General features: G+C 39.4%; 1 protein-coding gene across 7 annotated transcripts in view; it reads left to right on the top strand.

Annotated features, from left to right (window-relative positions):
* Positions 1 to 22,147, top strand: part of LOC132295583 (pre-mRNA-processing protein 40C) — a 130,547-nt gene that overhangs the window by 10,615 nt on the left and 97,785 nt on the right. For 5 of the 7 annotated variants that reach the window (XM_059793885.1, XM_059793882.1, XM_059793881.1 and 2 more), the window contains 4 exons: positions 3,923 to 4,165; positions 5,164 to 5,785; positions 5,876 to 6,039; positions 20,520 to 20,563. In XM_059793885.1, coding sequence (XP_059649868.1) covers positions 3,923 to 4,165; positions 5,164 to 5,785; positions 5,876 to 6,039; positions 20,520 to 20,563 — 1,073 coding nt within the window. The remainder of the gene's footprint in view (positions 1 to 3,922; positions 4,166 to 5,163; positions 5,786 to 5,875; positions 6,040 to 20,519; positions 20,564 to 22,147) is intronic. The other 2 variants (XM_059793883.1, XM_059793884.1) reach the window with 2 other exon arrangements.

The raw sequence follows: 22,147 nt of genomic DNA on the forward strand, positions 1-22,147 counted from the left end.
AACCTCTGACAGGGAAGATGTGGTATCGGGACCCAAAGAAACAACACACCTATGCTGGGAGCGTTGATAAACCTGCAAGGGAGGATTAGTCGAAGGACAAATAGGTGGAGAAATTAGTGGTGCAGGAAGAGTAGGCAAATAAGGCTCACCCTCACGACAAGATATGAGATCTGTAGATAAGGGATGACTAGATGAGGAAAAGAAAGAGGTGGACTCAAAAAACGTCAAAAAATGTAACATCGACGCAGAGAAAGTAACGACGAGACTCAGGACAGTAACAACGATAACCTCTTTGAGTCCAAGAGTACCCAAGAAAAACACATTTGCGGGCGCGAGGATATAATTTGTCCCGACCAGGATCAAGAATAAGAACAAAGGAAACACAACCAAAAACACGAGTGAGCTGAAAAGGTGAGAGACTAGGGTATAAAAGAGAAAACGGAGACTGCTGATTTAAAACAACAGAGGGCATACGATTAATGAGATGGCATGCAGCAAGAACATCATCACTCCAAAAATGTTTTGGTACCTGCATATTAAACATCAAGGTGCGCTCAACATCCAACACATGGCGATGCTTTCGTGCAACAACGCCATTTTGTTGAGAGGTGTGAGCACAACTCGTTTGATGAATAATTCCATGATTATTACAAGAAAGAAACTACGACGGACTGAGTGTATTCTAATGCATTATCAGATTGAAGGACTTTAATGCGTTTACCAAATTGGGCAGAAATCTCATTATAGAATTTAGAAACGATATACGGTAGCTTATACCTTTCTTTCATTAAAAATAACCATGTCATATGAGAATAATCATCCACAAATATAACAAAATAATGAAATCCATTCAAACTAGAAATGCGGGAAGGTGCCCATATGTCCCGTGTGGACTACAACAAAGACTCAGACTGACGATCATGACTACTACTAGGAAAAGAGCTACAGTGATGCTTGCCCAACTGACAAGCTTCACATTCTAAACTAGACACATAACTCGAACTAGGAATAGCTAACTTGAGTTTAGCCATTGATGGATGACCCAAACGAAAGTGCCATTGAATAGGTGACACTTTAGCACACAAAGCAGATGAAATGAAGGAAGAGCCACTAGCATCCAAATAATATAGGCCGTCCTTCTCATGTCCTGAACCAATCATCTTCTTCGTCTTGAGGCCTGGAAAACACAAGAGTTAGGAGAAAAGGTTACGGAACAATATAATGATTTAGTCAACTGACTAACAGAAAGCAAGTTAAAGGGTAAGTTAGGAACATAGAGACTAGAAGGTAAGGATAAGGAATTGGTGGGATGAAGAACACCTGATAAAGGGTATACCAGACATATGGGAGCTTGCTCCGGAGTCAATAACCCATGATAAAGGAGAATGGGCCACACAAGCAAATATTACCTGAATCAGCCAATGTAGCAGCTGAAGCAGATGGAAGAGCATTGCACAATGTCTGAACCAACTCGCTCAACTGAGTAGTGAGTGCATCATGTGAACCAGAACCAAGAGTTCCAGATAGGGTAGGAGTCGATTGTGGCTGTGTAGTACCATCAATGACCTGATGTGCATCATTCAGCTTGCCAAGCTTCTCCCAACAGTAAGGTTCAGCATGATTAGTGCCACCACAATGATCACACTTCCTGTCGCCACGACCACTGATGCAACCATCCCCTCTAGAACCACCACGAGAAACACGGCCTCCACGACCACCACGAAAATTGACCCCACAAAATTTTCAAGATGCTGTAGTATTCAGACAATGATTTTCCAGACTGCTTAGTAGTCAAAAATTTCTCATATAACTCATAAGAAACATTACTCTTTTGCGAGTAAGATTCTGCAATTGAGTCCCAAATCTTCTTAGTGGAGTCACAAAATTCAACAGTAGAAGCAAACATCAGATTCCATACTATGCCAGAGCCATCCTATAACAGTTGAATCCTCACACATCCAGTCCTCATATTTTGGGTCCGTCTTGGTAGGTGGATCATCTCTCAAATATTTCAATTTTTGACTTCCCACACAAAATTTTTTCACAGCATGTGACCAAGCTAGGTAATTCAAACCATTCAACTTCTTCGAGGTAATAGATTTGGGCATATCATCAACCTTCACCAGTGGTGGTTTTTCTTCAGCCATGGCAAATCAAACACAACTAATCCAGGCCAAAACTCAAATTGAATGGAAGTGAATGAAAAATCCCAACTAAGAAAGAGGAGAAACAGTGAAACACCACTGCCGAATACAATTTAGGGAAGGAAAAAGACCCCGAAAAGAAACACCAAACTATTTAGTGAAGATAACAACCTAAAATAATTAAAAACAACCCTGCTGGGTACAATTTAGTGTAGCAATGAACCACAAAACAAAAAAAAAAAAATTGCTGTCGCCCACCTCTGAAGCGACCAAATCAATCAAGAATGGCAATAGACTCTTCATAAATCAAACCAAACAATCTCAGAGGCTTAGCCGCACCTGTGTGTGTGGATTAGTTCCAGAAATTTTGGGCCAAAACTCATCCATGAAACAATCGATAAAAAAGAAACCAAAATTCCGGAAATACACTTCAAAATTAGAAATGATGTACCAGATGGTCTCAAAATTGCAGAAAAATCACCATAATTACCAGGAGGAAGAGGCGATCCTGGAGATAGGTTCAGCGCAGGCTGACGTCAGCCTGAAGATGATGACGTCAGCACCTCGATTTGAAGGGTCTGATCGCCCAGCGACTTTCAGATGATTTTCAAGGAGTTTAAATGACTTTGGATCAGTTGCTCTGATACCAAGTTAAAGTATATAATACTGAGAAGATTTAGGTGTGAAGTAAGAGGAGAGAGGAAGAGAAAGTGATTAGAGAAAAGGTTTAGGGCAGACGGCTGATTTCCACTGACCCTTCACCTTGCCACATATTTATATTAGAATAGAGACAAATACAATAATACCCTTAGGGTAAAATAACCAAAGAAAATAACAACCAACTCTGAAATATAATAACTCTAAGTCATTTCTAATGTTCACTGGACTAATTTTTAACTTTTGCGGTTAGAAGTTGTGCTGGTGTACCGGGTGCTTCCTGTGATACAGTTGTTTTGTATCAACAATGTCTAGATGAGTCTGCTCCTCTATTGATTTCGTTTTGGAAATATGATCACCTGGAAGTTGGACAATCCTGTTGACTGATTTTAGTTGGATTGACAGGCCATGCTGCATGCATATGTTTTTTTTTTGTCAGTCCTAGTTGTCTTACAGTTTAATTCCTGACGAAATTGTAAAATGGTTGAAAAAGAACATAAAAACTTTCAACAAGTGTTTCAGTTACTGAAACATAAACCCAATTCATCCTTAGTTAGCTTTCACATTCATATGGAATCACTTGTCTTCTTTCTTTTCTCCCTTTTTGGAGTTGTTTCTATGGGATTTTTTAAACATTACATGTTCCTTTAGAAAATTTTTGTTCTTTTTACTTATCTATTACTATGTCAACTTTTATTTATTTATTTATTTTTGCCATGGCAAGAAACTCACACACCCACTTTTTGCTCCCAACGGGACTTGAATCCTTGATCTTCTGAAAATGGAATTACCAGTGACTCAAGTGTCTGAACTTGATGTACTCATCAAGTATAGCAATGTCAGGTTTTGCTTATTACTTGTTTTTCCAGGAGTTTCTATAGGATTGTTCTCAACCTACATTAGAAGGTTGAGGAGATACTATTAGGGTACAGCCCTTGGTGGTGTTATGTCAACCTAGATCTCCTGAAAATGGAATTACCAGTGACTCAAGTGTCTGAACTTGATGTACTTATCAAGTATAGCAATGTCAGGTTTTGCTTATTACTTGTGTTTTCAGGAGTTTCTATAGGATTGTTCTTACTAATGTAATTTTTACGACCTCTTTGTTTGCCACATGACAGCCCATTGCTCCAGGTCATTCTGAAGGAGGAAAGAACACTATGTCAGCTGCAGCATCATTGCAACCTCCTGTTCCTGGGCAGTCAGCACGTCCTAATTCATTTGTACCTGGAACAGCTCCACTAATCATGCCATTTCCAGTACCCTCGTCTCTTGGTGTCCTAAATGTAGCATCATCAAATGCTGTTAGTTTTTCTTTTAATGGGAATCCTCAGTCAATGCAGAAAGATCAAACCTTGAAATCCGTATGTGTATTAACTCGATTTCCATCCTTCATGCTATGACTATTATACTGGGTGGATGCTAGTCATTGAGGCTGCCTTAAGTGGATCATTATGTTGATTGAGCATGTGAGGCAGCCCCAGGTTACTTGAGCTGATTTTTACCAGCATGTTCTGTTCTGTTACCTGTAGCTCAAGATTTTGAACATTGATTTTCTGTTATATTTTATGTATAGAAGAGTCGAAGTGGAATTAATTGAGAATATTAATTGAGTTTGAAAAATACCTCAAAACATGTAGCATATATGTAAAAGGTTTTTGAAGTTCTACTTTGGGTAAGTATTTATAATTTCAAATTTAGAAGTTATGCAGGCAATTAAAAATCACTTTTTGAATTGGTTCAAATGTGGCTTCATTATGTATTGGTATTGTGGATTACTGACGGTGTTAACTAGTTCTATGAGTTCACTGTATTGCTAACATATGGATCGCCTTGTCTATAGTTCATAGTTTCTATGTAGCTATGATCATTTGTGGAATACCCTCCATTCTTCAGGTTTTTCTAAATGAAGCTACTAGTAGTAAATGTGAGTTTTAAGTTATTGCTCATTAAAGATTTTGTGCATTAATCTGTGGTCTGATGACTGATCTAGGACATGGAACTAAATTCTTAACATCTAGATATGGCACATGGCTGGGTTTATTTGTTTATTTGTGAACTTACTATTTACAAATTTGTGTTTGAGCTCGGTATATAAAAAATTAGTTTATTAGTTTCAAATATACTGACATTGTAACAGGCTGAGAAGGGCATAAGTAAATTTGTTCTTATACATATTATTTAAATAGATACTGGTGCACCAGCTAAAGGTGGACATATCAAGTTGTGGTTTGTCTAAGACCAATGTGTTATTATTTATGGTCTGAGAGTTGATAAAACTAGTGAAGCAGTGGAGTCCTAACTGATTGCTTGACTGTCTATGTCTTAACATCTAACCATTCTGTCCCTTCTCTGATTGTAGAATCGTCCTACACAAGAAAGTGGTTCTATGTCGTCTACACCATCTGTTTCTCAGTCTGTTTCACAGCCTGCTTATGGCGCTTCAAGTTCTGCAACGGCCATATCTTCAACTCCTAACTTGGGGCCACCAACTTTGTGGGCGCCCACAACGTCATTTTACGTGCCACCAGGAATTTCTGGTGCTCCTGTGACCCCTGGTCCGCCTGGAATAGCTTCTTCTGCCCCATCATCATCCAATGTGACTGCCCCATCTACTGCTACAGATTCTTCTTCAGCACTCCCAAGACACATTATTCCAACTACTACTGTTTTATCAAATCCAGATGTTCAACATCAAGCATATCCTCCATATCCATCTGTACCTCCTGTTGCTGCTCCTTCACAGGGACTGTGGTTACAGCCTCCTCAGATCAGTAGCTTGCCAAGACCACCATTTGTACCATATCCTGCAGCTTTTTCTGCTCCTTTTGCTTTGCCAGGTCGTGGCATGCTTCTTCCTTCTGTTCCATTGCCTGATTCTCGCCCCCCTGGCGTTACTCCTTTGGGATCTCCTGCATCTTATGCGGTTTCTGGTAATCAGTCCGAAAGTTCAGGGATGCAGCGTGAATTACCTCCTGGAATTGGTATGCTTGAAATTTCATGAGTAATTTTGATACCGACCATTTCACCTATGTTATTTTTCTATTTTATTAACTTTGTGCGGGGTTCTTCAGATAACAGTAAACATGCCAATGATGTTGGCATCAAGGATGGTGCTGCGGTCAATGAACAAGTGGATGCCTGGACTGCCCATAAGACTGAAACAGGAGCTGTATACTATTATAATTCTTTAACGGGAGAATCTACTTACAAGAAGCCTGCGGGTTTTATAAGAGAGGTATATATCCATTAATCACATCATTACACATCCAGAATTGGAGGAATGAGTTTTTGTGGTATAAAAATTATTTATGTTGCATTTGATATGCATTCCTTAATTTTGTTATCTAAGTCTTCTTTTCTCTTTGTTAAATTCTTTAGTAAGGATTCTACTAAATATTGCAATTAGTTTGTCACTTTATCAATTATTGCTAGCTTTGGTGTTATTGATAATTCTAAGGAAACTTTAGCAATAAAATTAGGAACTTGGAGAAAGGCATTAGAGTCGAAAGGTTTAAAATTAACTCTTAACTATAATAGAATATATGAATTTTAAAATTTTCAATGATATAGAAAGATAATATGGCTTTAACAATTCAAACCAATGTGTTCCTTGGGTCCTTAGAATCCCCCTTCTTTGGCTTCGGCTTCTGTGTAGCTCTTGGGATGCATTCTCCTTTTGAACGCTTTCTGTTACATTTTTACTTATAAAAAAAAAAAATATGTAGAATTTTTTGGCAAGTAAGGTTACATTAAAAGACGCCCAAGAGGGAAGTGCTTCCTAGAGAATACACAAAAATAGGACAATTGTCAACTATAATTTCAAGCTATCAACAAAATACACAAAATCCCCCATAGATTTATAATTTTGTCAATTTCCCAAAGAATAAAGAACTAATACTGATGTACTTGAGAGACCAAAGAAGAATCTCTTCTCCATCAAAGGATCTCCTATTTTTCTTACACCGCAAGCCCAAAGGGGAGTGGCCCTCCAAGCATCCCTAGCTCAGCTATCCACTATACACCCTCTCCAAGCCTCGATCATGTCCACCGTGGAATCGCGAGACACCCAATGCATATCGATTGTGCTTCACTGACTCCTCTGCTTTCTTGCACATGCAACACCAGTTCACCACAATCTGTTGCCTTTTTCTAAGATTGTTAAAAACGAGAAGAAAAAATATTGGGAGAGAATTATTTTCTTTGTATATTTCTCGTATATCAAAGAATTATACAGAACCTATATTAATAGGTGATACATAGCGTAAGAAAAGGAAACAAAAATAACTATTGATTCTAATCTAAAGTCAACTCCCCTATTTTGTACATAATTAACTATTTACAGCTAGAAGTCAACTCTCCTATTTTGTACATAATTAACTATTTACAGCTAGAAAATCCCTAAGGATCCGGCAATATCTCAGAGCCAAATAACTACTTTTTTCAACACTCCCCTTCAAGCTGGATTAAAGATGTCTTCCATTGCCAGCTTGCCAACCAAGTAGTCGAATTGTCTTTTGTGTAGACCCTTTTTGAGTATATCTGCAATTTGCTCCGTAGTTGGGACATATGGCATGCAGATCAAACCATTCTCAATCTTTTCTTTAATAAAGTGCTTTTCAACTTCCACATGTTTCGTTCTATCATGAAGAACAGGATTGTGGGCAATCGAGATTGCTGCCTTGTTGTCGCAGTATACACTCAGAGGTGAGGTGCTCGATATTCTTAAGTCATTTAGCAGTCTCCTGATCCACAGAACTTCACAAATCCCATGGGCAACTGATCTAAACTCAGCTTCAGCACTACTCCTAGCCACCACGTTTTGTTTTTTACTGCGCCAAGTAACTAAGTTTCCTCCAACAAAGGTGCAGTAGCCAGAAGTTGATTTTCGATCAGTAATGCTCCCAGCCCAGTCTACATCAGTGTAGACTTCAATTTGCAAGTGTCCCCGTCTCCTGAATAGGAGGCCTTTACCAGGAGTTCCCTTTAGATAACTCAGGACTCTGTATACCGCTTCGAAGTGTTCTTGTCCTGGTGAGTGCATGAATTGGCTCGCTCTACTTACTGCAAAAGCTATGTGAGGACGAGTATAGGATAAGTAGATAAGTCTTCCAACAAGTCTCTGAAACTGTTCCATGCACCACATTCTCCTTTCTTGCGGGCTGTAGTTTTTGGTTGGGCTCGGTTGGAGTCTCAGCTGCTTTACATCCAAGTAAGCCTGTTTCATTTAACAAATCAAGTACATATTTGCATTGAGTGACAAAAATACCTTACTGGCAAATTCCATGCTGAGGATACTCCAAATCCTTGACTTCAAAATCTTTAGCGAGATACTCCTTTAATCTTTCCAGTTCAATACTATCATCACCTGTGAGGATTATGTCATCTATATAAACAATCAAGATAGCAATTTTACCTTCTCTTGAGTGCTTATAGAACATGGTATGATCTGCTTGACTCTGACAGTAGCCATAGTTCTTTACAGCCTTCCCGAATCGTTCGAACCATGCTCTTGGAGACTGTTTGAGACCGTACAATGATTTCTTCAACTTGCAAACTTTGCCTTCTCCAAATCTCTATTCAAATCTTGGAGGTGAGTTCATGTAGACTTCTTCTAAATCTCCGTTCAAGAAGGCATTGTTAATGTCTAACTGGAGTAGGGGCCAATTGAAATTTACAGCCAAGGATAACAAAACTCGTATTGAGTTTATTTTGGCTACTGGAGCAAAGGTTTCGTGGTAGTCAATTCCAAAGGTTTGTGTAAACCCTTTCGCTACAAGCCTTGCCTTATACCTCTCTATGCTACCATTAGCCTTGCATTTTATTGTAAACACCCATTTGCACCCTACAATCTTCTTATCCCTTGGTATTGAAACTACTTCCCAAGTACCATTTTTCCTCAAAGCATTCATCTCTTCCATAACTGCGAACTTCCAATTCGGATCATCTAGAGCTTCCGTGATGGTTCTTGGCACAAACAGGTTAGATATTTTAGAAGTAAATGCTTTATGGCTATTGGAGAGTCTGTGATAGGATAGATAGTTGGTAATGGGGTGTTTGGTGCATTCTTGGGGTCTTTTCCTAATGGCTATGGGAATGCCAAGATCTGTGGGATTCGGTTTTGGTAAGGCAGTAGGAGGGATAGAATCGGAGGTAAGGATCAGATGAAAATGATGGAGGAGTTGTGATAGGAATAGAAATTGGAAGGAGAATGGGATTAGAATTACCTGAACTACCCGGAGGACCTTCACTTGGAGATTCTGATTGACCTTGTGGTTGGATGATCTGTTGGTCGTTATTTCCTTGGTGATTTTTTTTCCGAGTATAAACCAGTAGCTCAGGTTTAGTTGGATCTTCCTGTAGTATTTCTCCCCCTGTTTGTGATTTTTCTACATTTGGTAAACCTTGACTTGGAACTTCATTTTCAATATCTTTAACAAGTTGTTTTTGTAAGTCAGGAAAAACAGTTTCAGAGAGAATGGGATTCGGTAAAGGGCTATAGTCTCCCAAAAATTGTCATCTTCCCTTTCTCTCTCCCCCTGAAGATAATTTTTGCTAAAAAAGGATTGATTTTCAAGAAATTGAACATCACTCACCTGAATTTTTTTCATTTGTGGATTATAGCACTTATATCCTCTTTTATTTGGAGCATAACTTATAAAGACACATTTTTCAGCTCTTGGGTCAAGTTTAGAGCGAAACGTGCTAGGTATATGAACAAAAACAATGCAACAAAAAATTTTCAATGGTAAATCTGAGTTAATTCTACATTCGGGAAAGGTTTGTTTGAAATAATCTAAGGGTGTGACATATTTAAGAACTTGGGTAGGCATCCTATTAATTAAATAGGATGCTGTTAAAACAGCCTCTCCCCATAAATATTTTGGCACATGCATAGAAAACATCATGGCACGAGCTACCTCAAGTAAATGTTTATTCTTTCTTACTGCAATTCCGTTTTGTTGAGGAGTATCCCGACAAGTAGATTGATGTAAAATACCCTTTTCCTTTAAAAAACTTCCCAAATGTTTATTGAAATACTTAGTTCCATTATCGGAGCGTAGTATACTAATTTTTGACTGAAATTGGTTTTCGACCATTTTGTAAAAATCCTTAAACAGTTTTTCAACTTCAGATTTCACATTCATCAAATAAACCTTGCATAATCGAGTGTGATCATCTATGAAAGTTACAAACCATTTTTTTCCAGACACCGTGGTAACCTTAGAGGGTCCCCACACATCACTGTGAATCAAGTAGAAGGGTTTTGAAGCATTATATTCTTTTGAAAAATAATTAGTTCGATGACTTTTAGATAAATGACAATTCTCACATTGAAAGGAAAAACAATCCAAAATTTTAAACAAACTAGGAAACAAATGTTTTAGATAATGAAAATTAGGATGTCCTAGTCTCAGATGCCAAAGCATTATTTGTTTACGAGCAGAAATTGAACTAATACTACTATTAAAGCCATGAGCTATTTTATTACTGGAAAAATTGTTATTGAAGTAGTAAAGACCATTGATCATCTTAGCACTGCCAATTGTCCTCCCCGAATTTTGGTCCCGAAATTCACAATAAGAATAAAAGAAGATAACACGACAGTTAGAGTCTTTAGATAATTTGCTGACAGATAACAAATTGCAGGCCAATTTTGGAACATGAAGGACATAATTCAGAATTATATTTTCTGAGATTTTTATTTGGCCTTTTCCTGCAATAGGGGAAAAACTATCATTGGCAATCCTAATTTTTTCATTCCCAGAACAAGGTGAATAAGTATCAAAAAGGTGAGAAAGAGACGTCTTATGATCAAACGCCCCGGAGTCAATAATCCATGGTGCAAAGTCTAGGCTACAGGATAAATCGTTAGGATTTCTACCTGTCTGAGCAAGGGAACAACTAGGAGTACCTAGTGAAGAATTGGACTTTAGCAATTTGAGAAGATGATCCATCTGCTCCTTGGAGAAGGGACCTGTTTCAGCTTCGTTTCCCGAAGGGAATGAACGATTAGATCCATCGCCTGGCTTGCTGCTTTTCCATTTTGCTGGCTTTCCATGGATTTTCCAGCAGGTTTCTCGGGTATGACGTGGCCTATTGCAGAAATCACACCACACCCGAGGCCTCTCATCCTGCCTTCTCTGATTGGTGGCAAATACCTTGTTCGCACTTGCATCAGATGCAACCAAGGCTGAGTTCTTGACAGGTGCAGCAGCTCCCTTTTCTCCTAGCATGACATTTCTGCGGCTTTCTTCACGTCTAACTTCAGCGAAGACTTCACCAATTGAGGGCAAAGGCTGTTGGCCAATTATTCTCCCCCAAACTTCGTCGAATTCAACATTTAGACCTGCAAGAAACTTGTAAATTCGATTATTCTCGACCATCCTTTTGTTATGATCACAATCTTTTGGCGATTTCCACTCGCAGTCATTGAACAGGTCCAAATCTTGCCATAGCCGCTTCAAAGAATTGAAATACTTGGTGACGTTGTCCTCTCCTTGTCGGATTTTACCAAGTTTTAGTGTCAACTCAAAGATTTGGGACTAATTTCCTAGATCAGAATACATCTAATTAACATTGTCCCAAAGTTCCTTGGCTATCGGATAGCACATGTAATTGCAGCTGATATCTTCCTCTATGGAATTTACGAGCCATGTCATGACCATGGAATTTTCCGCATCCCGGGTTGAATACGCCGAGTCTTCTTTTTTTGGTGCCTTCTTATCTCCTGTCAGGTAACCAATCTTTCCCGTCCACGGATGTACATTCGGACAGACTGAGACCAACGCAAGAAGTTATCATCATTCAATCGAATATTGGTTATTTGGACAAAGTGTGAATTAAAGTTGGAAGCATGGGTTGCAGGAGTTTTTGATGGGGCAGTGGAAGAAGTGGGATCAGATGAAATTTCTGACATGGTGAAGGACAGTTGGAAGAAAAAAACAGGGTTTCTGTAAGAGTTAGAGATTAAGTCCCTGCTCTGATACCATAAAAACGAGAAAAAAAAATATTGGGAGAGAATTATTTTCTTTGTATATTTCTCGTATATCAAAGAATTATACAGAACCTATATTAATAGGTGATACATAGCGTAACAAAAATAACTACTGATTCTAATCTAAAGTCAACTCTCCTATTTTGTACATAATTAACTATTTACAGCTAGATGTCAACTCTCCTATTTTGTACATAATTAATAATTACAACTAGAAGTCAACTCTCCTATTTTGTACATAATTAACTATTTATAGCTAGAAAATTCCTAAAGATCCGGGAATATCTCAGAGCCAAATAACTACTTTTTTCAACAATTGTCTAAGGCAAGAATTCTCCAGAGGGTTGCTAACTAAGCAGAAAAATCCGCCTTTCAGAGGGGCTTCCAATCTCAAGATGGCCTTCCAAGGAAAGGAAGGACCCGCAATCCCCAAAGGTCTATGGCAGAAATAGCGAATGCCAAAAATCCCTCTTGGCGAACCCGACCAAACCAGTGTTATCAATGGCCCAAGGCGCTAGAGGTCCTTTGGAGCCTAGGCGCAAGGCGAGGCACACAATTAGAGTGAAGCGTGGCGCACAATTGAAAAATTAAATCACTATTAAAACATAGTCATATTCCATATTAAAGGCGCAAACGTTGTCATTTGTGCACCTAGGCACATAGCAAATGCAAGTTCTGCGCCTGGAGCCTAGGTACGCCTTTAACAACACTGGACCAAACCATCTCATCCATCCCAGATCCTTCCACCACCTGACTATATAACAATGCTAAGAACTCTACTGCCTTTTCAAGCTCCCAATCATGGAACTCTCTCCGAAATTGCACGTCCCAGATCATTGTTCCGTTATCAAGTCGATAACAGTCTATAACCAAGGCATATCTGATCAATAGCGACCTTGAAAAGGCGAGGGAACCTACAGGCCATAGTAGTGTCCCCACACTAGAGGTCCTCCCAAAACCTGACGTGTCTCCCACTCTTGACTCTGAAGTGAATGCGTTTGGAAAACCTCCTTCTGGATAAGCTTCCAAATCCCCATTCCTGAAGAGGAACTCTCCTCTCTAGACAACAATCCTTCAACATCCTCCCTTCTCCAACAAGCAATGACCTTCCTCCACAGTCTAGATCTTTCTCAATCTCCAAAGCCACTTGCCCAACAAAGTCTTGTTGAACAAATCTAACCTCCTAATGCTGAACCCACTGTCTGGATAGGGGTACACCCTTTCCCCCCATTGACTAAGCGGTATTTGAACACACCACCCATACCACCCCACATCTTAATTTGCTCTAGCCTTCCGTAGGTTGGAAGATTCGAAAGGGTACTCTTCATGAGAGTTAAATGCCCCCTTTCAAAAGATATTGCCTTTTCCACCCTGCAAGCCTCCTCTCAAAGCACTCTACCACTGTGTTGAAATGGATGTCCTCGACGAAGCTCCCAATGGTTGGCCCAGATAAGAAGTTCGGACTGAGCCAACCCCGCGCCTAAGAATTTTGGCAAAATCATGAATCTCCTTTACCACCCCCACTGGAACCAACTCTCTTTTCCCAATGTTGATCTTTAGCTCAACACTAGTTGGAAGCACGCCAAGACACATCTCAAGTATCTCAGCTGATGCTCCATTGCGTCACAAAACATAATGGTGTCCGCAAAAAGCAAATGAGAAACCACCAACTAATTAAAACCTTTAATAAAGCGAAACCCCTTCCGCCCTCCTCATCAATCTGCTAGAAGCCTTCATGATAATGATTGTTAGATTACAAGTTTGCCCCTTTACCTACCACCTAGGTTTCTTGCATACTACAAATTACCATATATGATTACACCTACCATATTACTATCTATAGGTTATTTGTTCATCACTCACCTACCTCCAAGCCTCCTTTATTTCTAACAATGATAAACAGAAATGGAGAGAGTGGATCTCCCTAACGCAGCCCTCGAGAACCAAAGAAAAATCTGGCTAGAGAGCCAATCACCAGGATTGAGAACTGAACTGTCGAAATACAATGGTCAATCCACTCCTCCATGTATGGCCAAACTTAGGGGCGGAACCCCCCAATTTTTTTATTTTTTTATAATTTTTTTCATATATACTTGTAAAAAAATAATTAATTTGTAAATAGAATTCATTAAATTTTTTGGTTCATATCACTCGTATATTGGCCTGAAAATGGGGAGTTTGAAAATAAATTTAGCTTATGTCCCGTTCTTCCAATTGAGATCATAATTTCGTGTTACTCTTTGATTTTTCCCTTTTCTTCTTTGTTTAATGATCAAATCTAGATCATCGTTCTTTGAGGGATCCTGCCACAAAACCTTTATGGACGTTCCTAGGATCCCTAGTATCCCACGGAATGGAAAACTTAATTGTCAACTTCAAAACGTGGGTTTGATTTTTTCCCAGATGACCAAGGCACTTGGGAAAGATGGTCTAACATATCATCCCCTTTCAGAAGTCGACTGCACTGCAATTGCAAGACATAATGGGCACAAGCAGCATCATTTGCCCCAGGAAGTTCGCATATCTGGTTCCACTGCAAATAGCATGGAAATCTGCTCACGAAAACCAGCAAAATCTGGTTCCACTGGCTTTGGGACATTTGCAGCAGAATGGCCAGCAGTGCTTTTGTCTCTGGGTGTTCTGGTGTTATTGTCCTTTCCGACAGGTACACCAGCCAATGCAATAATGCTGGCAGAAGGATTCCTTGCACCCTCAACGAATGGTTGCAATGACTTTAGAGAACTAGGTCTAGCTGCAAGCTTCGGTTGTGCATCAACAAGATTGTGAAGTTCCAAAATGACACTGGATTCATTGATCACCAACAGCTGAATAAGGGAAATTGCAAACTTAGTAGCAGACTTTTTCCTACCAACATCAATAAGCCTTGCCAAGTGCGTGTTGTATTTCGTAATGTATAGCAAGTCCTGGCGAATAAGACCTAGTATTATAACCGTGTTAAACTTCCTCTCCTCATCTGAATAAATCCCCGGAATATAAGTACTATTATCAATCCAAGCCACTTTGAACGGTTGTGGATATGGTTGGATGGAAGGTTTGAGACGTTTAACCATGGCTGTGGAGACAACATTTGGGCTGCCACCACCATCAATAGTAGGCTTCCGAGCTTTGTTTCCACAATGAACTTGCATGTGAAAATTGGAGGTAAGTTACTCATCTTCGTCCTCAACTTCAGGGTCTTGGATTTGGGCTGTGGAAAGTTTGGGACGCTTAACCATGGCTGTGAAGACAACATTTGGGTTGCCACCGCCATCAATAATAGGCTTCTGAGTTTGGTTTCCACAATGAACTTGCATCTCAAAATTAGAGGTTTGCTGCCCATCTTTGCCACCAACTTTAGGGTTTTCAAGGATGTGCGTCACAACAGAGATGGAGGAAGCATTCTCTCCAACTTCTTTCACATGATCAGTGTTGCAAGTCTCATTCATCAAGCAGGTTCTCACGATCCTTGCTAGCCATCGTACTCTTTTCCTTGGTAGCATGGTGGTTGTTGGTGTGCTGCACGTTCCATCACTCGACTTATTTGGAATATCTCCAGCAGCATCATGTGGTTCATGATGATTCACTTCTAATGGATTTCTTGGAAACTCCAACATGGGAGGTAGAGCCTTCAATTCATGCCTTTGCTGGGAGTGTAAAGGCTGTTGTAGATCGCGATTTCTGCCATCATTAATACCAAATGCAGATCCTTCTTCAAGGGCTATCGATTTATTAAACGGTCGTGAAATTCGAGCTCCTATCTTATCGCATCGAGCATTCAACCTCGGCTTGCTCTCTCTTTCCCTCGGCTTTTCAGGATTGCCACGGATAGGCAGGCCATGGTGGTTGACTGCTATCGTCTTGATAGCGGAAGATCGTCTTGAGATATTCGTTTCACGAGGCACTTTTAGGATTGGGAGATCAAGGATGCCGTTGGTCTTTTGGAGTTACTTTATCGCCAGGAGATCATGAGTGGAGATTCTGACGGATGGTTATTGGTCCTTGCTTCTGATGTAGGACAAAGGACAGGCTCAAATAGAAGAAAGTAATTAAGAGTTAGGGGCTGGAAATTCAGAAACAAAGATAAGATTCAGGGGTTGTTAGTAGAAAAGAAGGATCGAAAATAACAAAGAAAAGCCTATTGGAATCACTCCAATAGGACCTAGGTATCACACTTAGAGAAGGCCTCACACCCTCAGAATTTGTGAATCACTCACAAAGAAATCTCAAAGGATAATTTTATTCAATCATTCGCTAAGTATTCAGAGTTACATAGTATCCTTTTTATAATAAAAGATGACCCTTGGATTACCCTACAATGGAGATAATCAAAAGTTGACTCTAACTTAATAAAGTAACAAATAACTTAATTGATGCCATTTAATCTAATTATGCAATTTACCAAAACAATTTAGATTTTCCATAATTAATGCAATTATCAAAATAATGAAATTTGACCAAACCCCCTAATAATGCAATTTACCAAAATGATGCAGATTCACCATAATTAATGCAATTACCAAACTAATGCAATTTGACCAAACCCCCTAATTATGCAAGACTCCAAGTGGACCCCATCGTCTAGCATGTGCCAAATAAAGGTTTGAGCTCTAGAATCCTTCTTGCCATGCCTTTTAAATACTTTAAAAGGCTGATGCCACTGTTCTCTACCAATTCTATCCGGCTTGGAAAAACTCGGCTCCGACGAGTTAAAGGGATGAAATTGCTCATAAGTATGAAAAGAGCAAGAAAATTTCAGCCTTGTATTCAACAATTTCCATAATTTGCACCAGAAAAACAATGCATAAACTTCAAAGCTCGATTAGAAATAATAGTGTTGTGCAACCCATGAAGTCGGACAACTTCTTGAAAAAAAGGTTTGGCATCGTGGACAGCATTGGAGGTCATAGAACATAAAAGAAAATGCGCCTTTTTCGAAAAAAGATCCAGAACAATGGTTATAGCATCATGTCCTCGACTAGTTCGAGGCAACCCCATAACAAAATTAGCATCTGACCCATCACCTCTGATACGAACTCCATGGCCAGTACCATGTCGAAACTCAAGGCTATCCTTCCATGAATGTATTCGAGCAAGAACTTAAAGAGCAAACCAGTTGGTTCCATCTAGGTACTGTGCTCCAGAATCGAATAGACAAATGCTGTTTGGATCAAGTCCTAAACATGTTTTCTCCTCTAGTTTATAATGCATAATTGCTGCATTAGGACCAACTGAGGAAATAGTAGGAAAACTTAACCCTCTAAAATGATCTTTTGATGCACGAGACCCCTCTAGCTTATCACTTACAGGATTAGTTTCTTCTGGCAGTTGGTCTTTCCAGACCTCATCTACCAAGTTGGTGGATATCTGAACCAGCTTCTGTTACTTCTTGGCACAAGCATGCTCCCATTTCTTTGCAGTGCCCACTAATATACACCAAGTATCTACTCCAATAGCCGCATCTTTTGGAAGATTCAGAATAGAAGTACTATCTATCCTAGACGTTTTGAATGGTTGTGGATATGGTTTGTTAGAAATTTTGAGACGCCTAACCATTGCTGAGGAGACAACATTTGGGCTGCCACCGCCATCAATAGTAGCTACCGAGCTTGATTTTCACAATGAACTTGCATCTAAAAATGAGAGGTCTGTTGCCCATCTTTGCCACCAACTTTAGGGTCTTCAAGGATGCGCGTCACAATGGAGATGGACGAAACAATCTCTCCAACTTCTTTCACATGATCAGTGTTGCAGGTCTCATCATCAAGCAGGTTCTCACAATCCTTGTTAACCATATTACTCTTTCCTTCAGGATCAGCCATGTCAGATAAAGATGGTTTCGATCCATCATTTGGCTGCATTGTTGTTGTTTGTGTGCGGTGAGTTCCATCACGTAACTTCTTTGTAATATCTCCAGTAACATTATGTGGCTTATGATGATTCATCTCTAATGGATTTCTTGGAAACTCCAACATGGGATGGAGTGGTTGATCAACCTTCAAATTACACCTTTGCAGAGTGTGTAAAGGCTGTTGTTGCTTGCGGTTTCTGCCATCATTAGTACCTAATGCATATTCTTCTTTAAGGGGTACCGATTTGTTAAAAGGCTGGGGAATTCGAGCCCCTATCCTATCGCATTGAGCATTCAGCCTTTAAGCTTTTCCAAAATTTGTAACAGCAACTCAGTCTTCTGATTATTGTCCAATCTTTCATTGGCCGATTGAGTAAACATAATGTCTACTTAGGTTCTGATACCAAAACTGATGTAGGACAAAGGACAGGCTCAAATAGAAGAAAGTAATTAAGAGTTATGGGCTGGAAATTCAGAAACTAAGCTAAGATTCAGGGGTTGTTAGTAGAAAAGAAGGATTGAAATTAACAAAAAAAAGCCTATTGGAATCACTCCAATAGGACCTAGGTATCACACCTAGAGAAGGCCTCATACCCTCAGAATTTGTGAATCACTCACAAAGAAATCTCAAAGGATAATTTTATTTAATCATTCGCTGAGTATTCAGAGTTACATAGTATCCTTTTTATAATAAAAGATGACCCTTGGATTACCCTACAATGGAGGTAATCAAAAGTTGACTCTAACTTAATAAAGTAACAAATAACTTAATTGATGCCATTTAATCTAATTATGCAATTTACCAAAACAATGTAGATTTTCCATAATTAATGCAATTACCAAAATAATGAATTTTGACCAAACCCCTTAATAATGCAATTTACCAAAATGATGCAGATTCACCATAATTAATGCAATTACCAAACTAATGCGATTTGACCAAACCCCCTAATTATGCAAGACTCCAAGTGGACCCCATCGTCTAGCATGCGCCAAATAAAGGTTTGAGCTCTAGAATCCTTCTTGCTACGCCTTTTAAATGCTTTAAAAGGCTGATGCCATTGTTCTCTACAAGCTTCTCAAGGTCACTTTGATGTTCGGTCCTTCTATAGATGTTTCATGGAGGGATTCAGGGTTCCATTCCTCTGGAAGGCTGTTTGGCGCTCCAAAGCCCCCTTAAAGGTGGCTTTCTTTGCTTGGACATCGGTTTTGGGGAAGATTTTGACTCGGGATAATTTGAGGAAAATGAATCAGGTTGTGGTCAATTGTTGCTACATGTGTCGTAGAGATGAGGAGACGGTGGATCACATTCTCTTGCATTGCACCATGGCTAGGGAGTGCTGGGATTTTATTCTTGGTTTGTTTGGTGTTCAGTGGGTTATGCCAAGGTCCTCTAGAGGGTTGATTGAGGCTTGGAGAGGTCGCTTAGTGGGGGCCCAAGTCCGGGATGTTTGGAGGGTTACGCCATTGTGTGTCTGGTGGTGTCTTTGGCTCGAAAGAAACAAGTGATCCTTTGAAGGAAAGGAGACTCCTATCTCCATGCTTAAGTTCTCTATTATTTCTACTCTTTTTTGTTGGGTTATGGGGAGAAATTTTAGATGACAAATAAGTGTTTATTAGTGTAGCACATGCAAGAGGGATTTGGAGATAGTGAATCATTTTCTTGCATTGCCCAGTGGCGAGGGAGGGTTGGAACTTACTCCTAGCCTTGTTTGGACTTTGGTGTGAGCTGGGTCATGGCATTTTCCACGGAGCATTCTTGGAGCTTGGAGAGGGTGTATTGTGGGAAGGCAAGATGCTTGGAGTGTTGAACCACTTTGTTTGTGGTGGGGTGATAGAGAACAGTGGCAGCAGCCTTTTAAAGTGTATAAAAGGCGTGGCACGGTGGGCTCTAAGGCTCAAGCCTTAATTTGGCACATGCTAGATGATGTGGGGTCCACTTGGAGTCTTGCATAATTGGAGGGTTCGGCCAAATTGCCTAGTTATGGTAAATTGCATCAATTATGATAAATTACATAGTTATGGGAAATTGCATCAATTATGGTCAAATTGCATTAGTCAGTGTCGGTTACTCTTATTATGCTTTAGAGTCAACTATTGATTACCTCAATAATGGGATAATCTAAGGGTCACAAGTTGCTATAAGAAGGGTATGAGGTAAACTTGGTGACTCGGTGAATGAATGAATGAATAAAGAATATCTTCTGAAATTGCTTTGTGAGTGATTCACAAGATATGAGGGTGTGAGGCCTTCTCTAGGTGTGATGCCTAGACCCTTTCTGTGATTCAAATCCCTTCTTCTCTCTACCAACACATCTTGAACCATAATCTGTTTCTCTGAATTTTTCAGCCCAAAATTCTTATTTATTTTCAACTATTTGAGGTTGTTCTTGTCCTACATCATGGGTCTACGATGGGAGAGGAATAAGAGGTTTTTGAAGGGGAGGAGACTTCTATTTGGCCATTCAAATTTTATGTACTTGGTTACTTTTTGTTTTTGTATTTGACTCATGGGGGTTTGTAAATCTACGGAGAATCTCGTATTTTTTGGATAGTTTGATGGTAGAGTGCCTTTTTGGTTTTTGTCAGTTGTATCTGGGTTGCCCCTTTGGAGTGCTATTCTATAAAATCTTTACTTAAAAAAATAAATAAATTTAATAATCCGTTTGACTGTGAGGTTTTGAACTCAAGACCTTGCCTGCTTTCACTACTCTAAAAGCTTAAGCTATAAGAGAGGGTGTGAATTGAATCAAAATATTTTTCTTCTATTCTATGTATTTGTCATCTTCTGATTGACCAACTTTTAATTTGCTTATATAGTTTTATATCTAGCACCTACTTTATTAATTTTTATTTTTAAAATTTTTCGTAGGTGCAGACTGATAAAGTAACTGTAGAGCCAACTCCAGTTTCATGGTGGGTTCTCTTACTTATTTGGGGATACTCATTTTTTTCCGATCTCGCTTTGTTGTTAAAAGAATTTTAAGTATTTGAGTTATTTTGTAATATTGTTTTAGGCCGCTTTTATCATTATGATGTTAATGTTATTTGCTATTGGAGATACCTCATTTGATTATTAATTGCCAAAAGTTTCCTCTTGAATGGTCAAAAGGTATGAACTGAAATGTTGTTTACCTGGATTGTTTTAACTCCCTACTATGTTTGTTTGGGGTTAGTTATGCTCACCATCCCTATGGTTTAACCTATACACAAAAATGCTGAGAACGGCCATCCTTAGTAGAGTTTGTGTGGGAATATGTGGTAATATTCTTGTAATAAGCATAATCAAGGGGATTGACAAGAATATTTAGTAAGGATAATAAGTGGGATTGCCTAGAATATTTAGTAAGCATAATCAGTGGGATTTGACCACAATTATTGTAATTCAAATCCCACAATTATTGTAATTACATTTCCTGAAGAATATAAATATATGGGTATAGAGATGTCAGAATTAACTTTCTACGACCCTTTTTTACATTCTACTCTGTCTTCTTCTTTCTTTCTCTTATGTTTCCTCTCCAAACCCTAATCATCCAAAACGCTATAATTCAACTGTTTACAACTTAGCTTGCCCATCAGTTCATTTACTATTTGATAATGACAAAATCAGTAAAAATGCAAGTCAATTTGAATTTAATGTTACATTTTATTCATTCTTTCTCCTCTGTTAATTTCAGTCTATACTTGATGACTGAACACATATTCGTCTCTCTCTCTCTCTTCAATCTCTTTTCTTCTGTTTTTGCCACCCAACCATCCACCCAGTCCTACGCCATCTCCGCTGCACACCACCTCCTCCCTTTCCAAACTCTAGAATCCAAAATCTGAGAAACCACAGGCCACCATTCTCACTCTCCCAACGCGGCACTGAGCTTGTCCTCAACTGCTGAATCGATCAGCCACATGAAGTCAATACCACCACTCACAATTAGTGCCACCCCATTCTTATTCCGCGTTAATCCTCCTAGCTTGGTATATTTTCTTGCTTAAACCCACAATAATAGAATGAAGAGCTACGCCCTCTGTGTTATGACCCTTTTTTTTTCCTGCTCGCGGGTCGTGGACCCTGTTTAGAACTCTTTTGTAGCCTGATCATATAAGGTGATTATGGTTTGGAGTGGATAACGTGAGAACACTAAAAATAGCAAGAAAGAGTGTGAGAGCAAGAGATAGGGTTTGGGTCACATAGGGAAATATTTCACCGGCTCTTCACCGTGGATGTAGGCACAACTTGTGTCTAACCATGTAAATCTTTGTGTCTTGCGTGGTGCTTATTTTTGTCGCGTTTCATGATTTTTTCTTGTTTTGCGGCTGCATGTCACAACAGTTAACATGGTTTCACAACAGGCAAGGTCCTGTGTTCAAGCCTCACCGTCACCTTGATAATTAAAATTGAAACACACGTTGGACCAAAAAGAAGGGCCACACGTGAGGGCGCATGTTGAAGGATTTAAATATTTAAGTTGCACTCTCTCTAACAACTTAAGCTTTTGGAGT

The sequence above is a fragment of the Cornus florida genome, unplaced genomic scaffold, assembly GCF_030987335.1.
Source record: "Cornus florida cultivar Cherokee Brave unplaced genomic scaffold, ASM3098733v1 CherokeeBrave_3.0.0_Hap2_Chr02, whole genome shotgun sequence".
Taxonomy (NCBI): Eukaryota; Viridiplantae; Streptophyta; class Magnoliopsida; order Cornales; family Cornaceae; genus Cornus; species Cornus florida.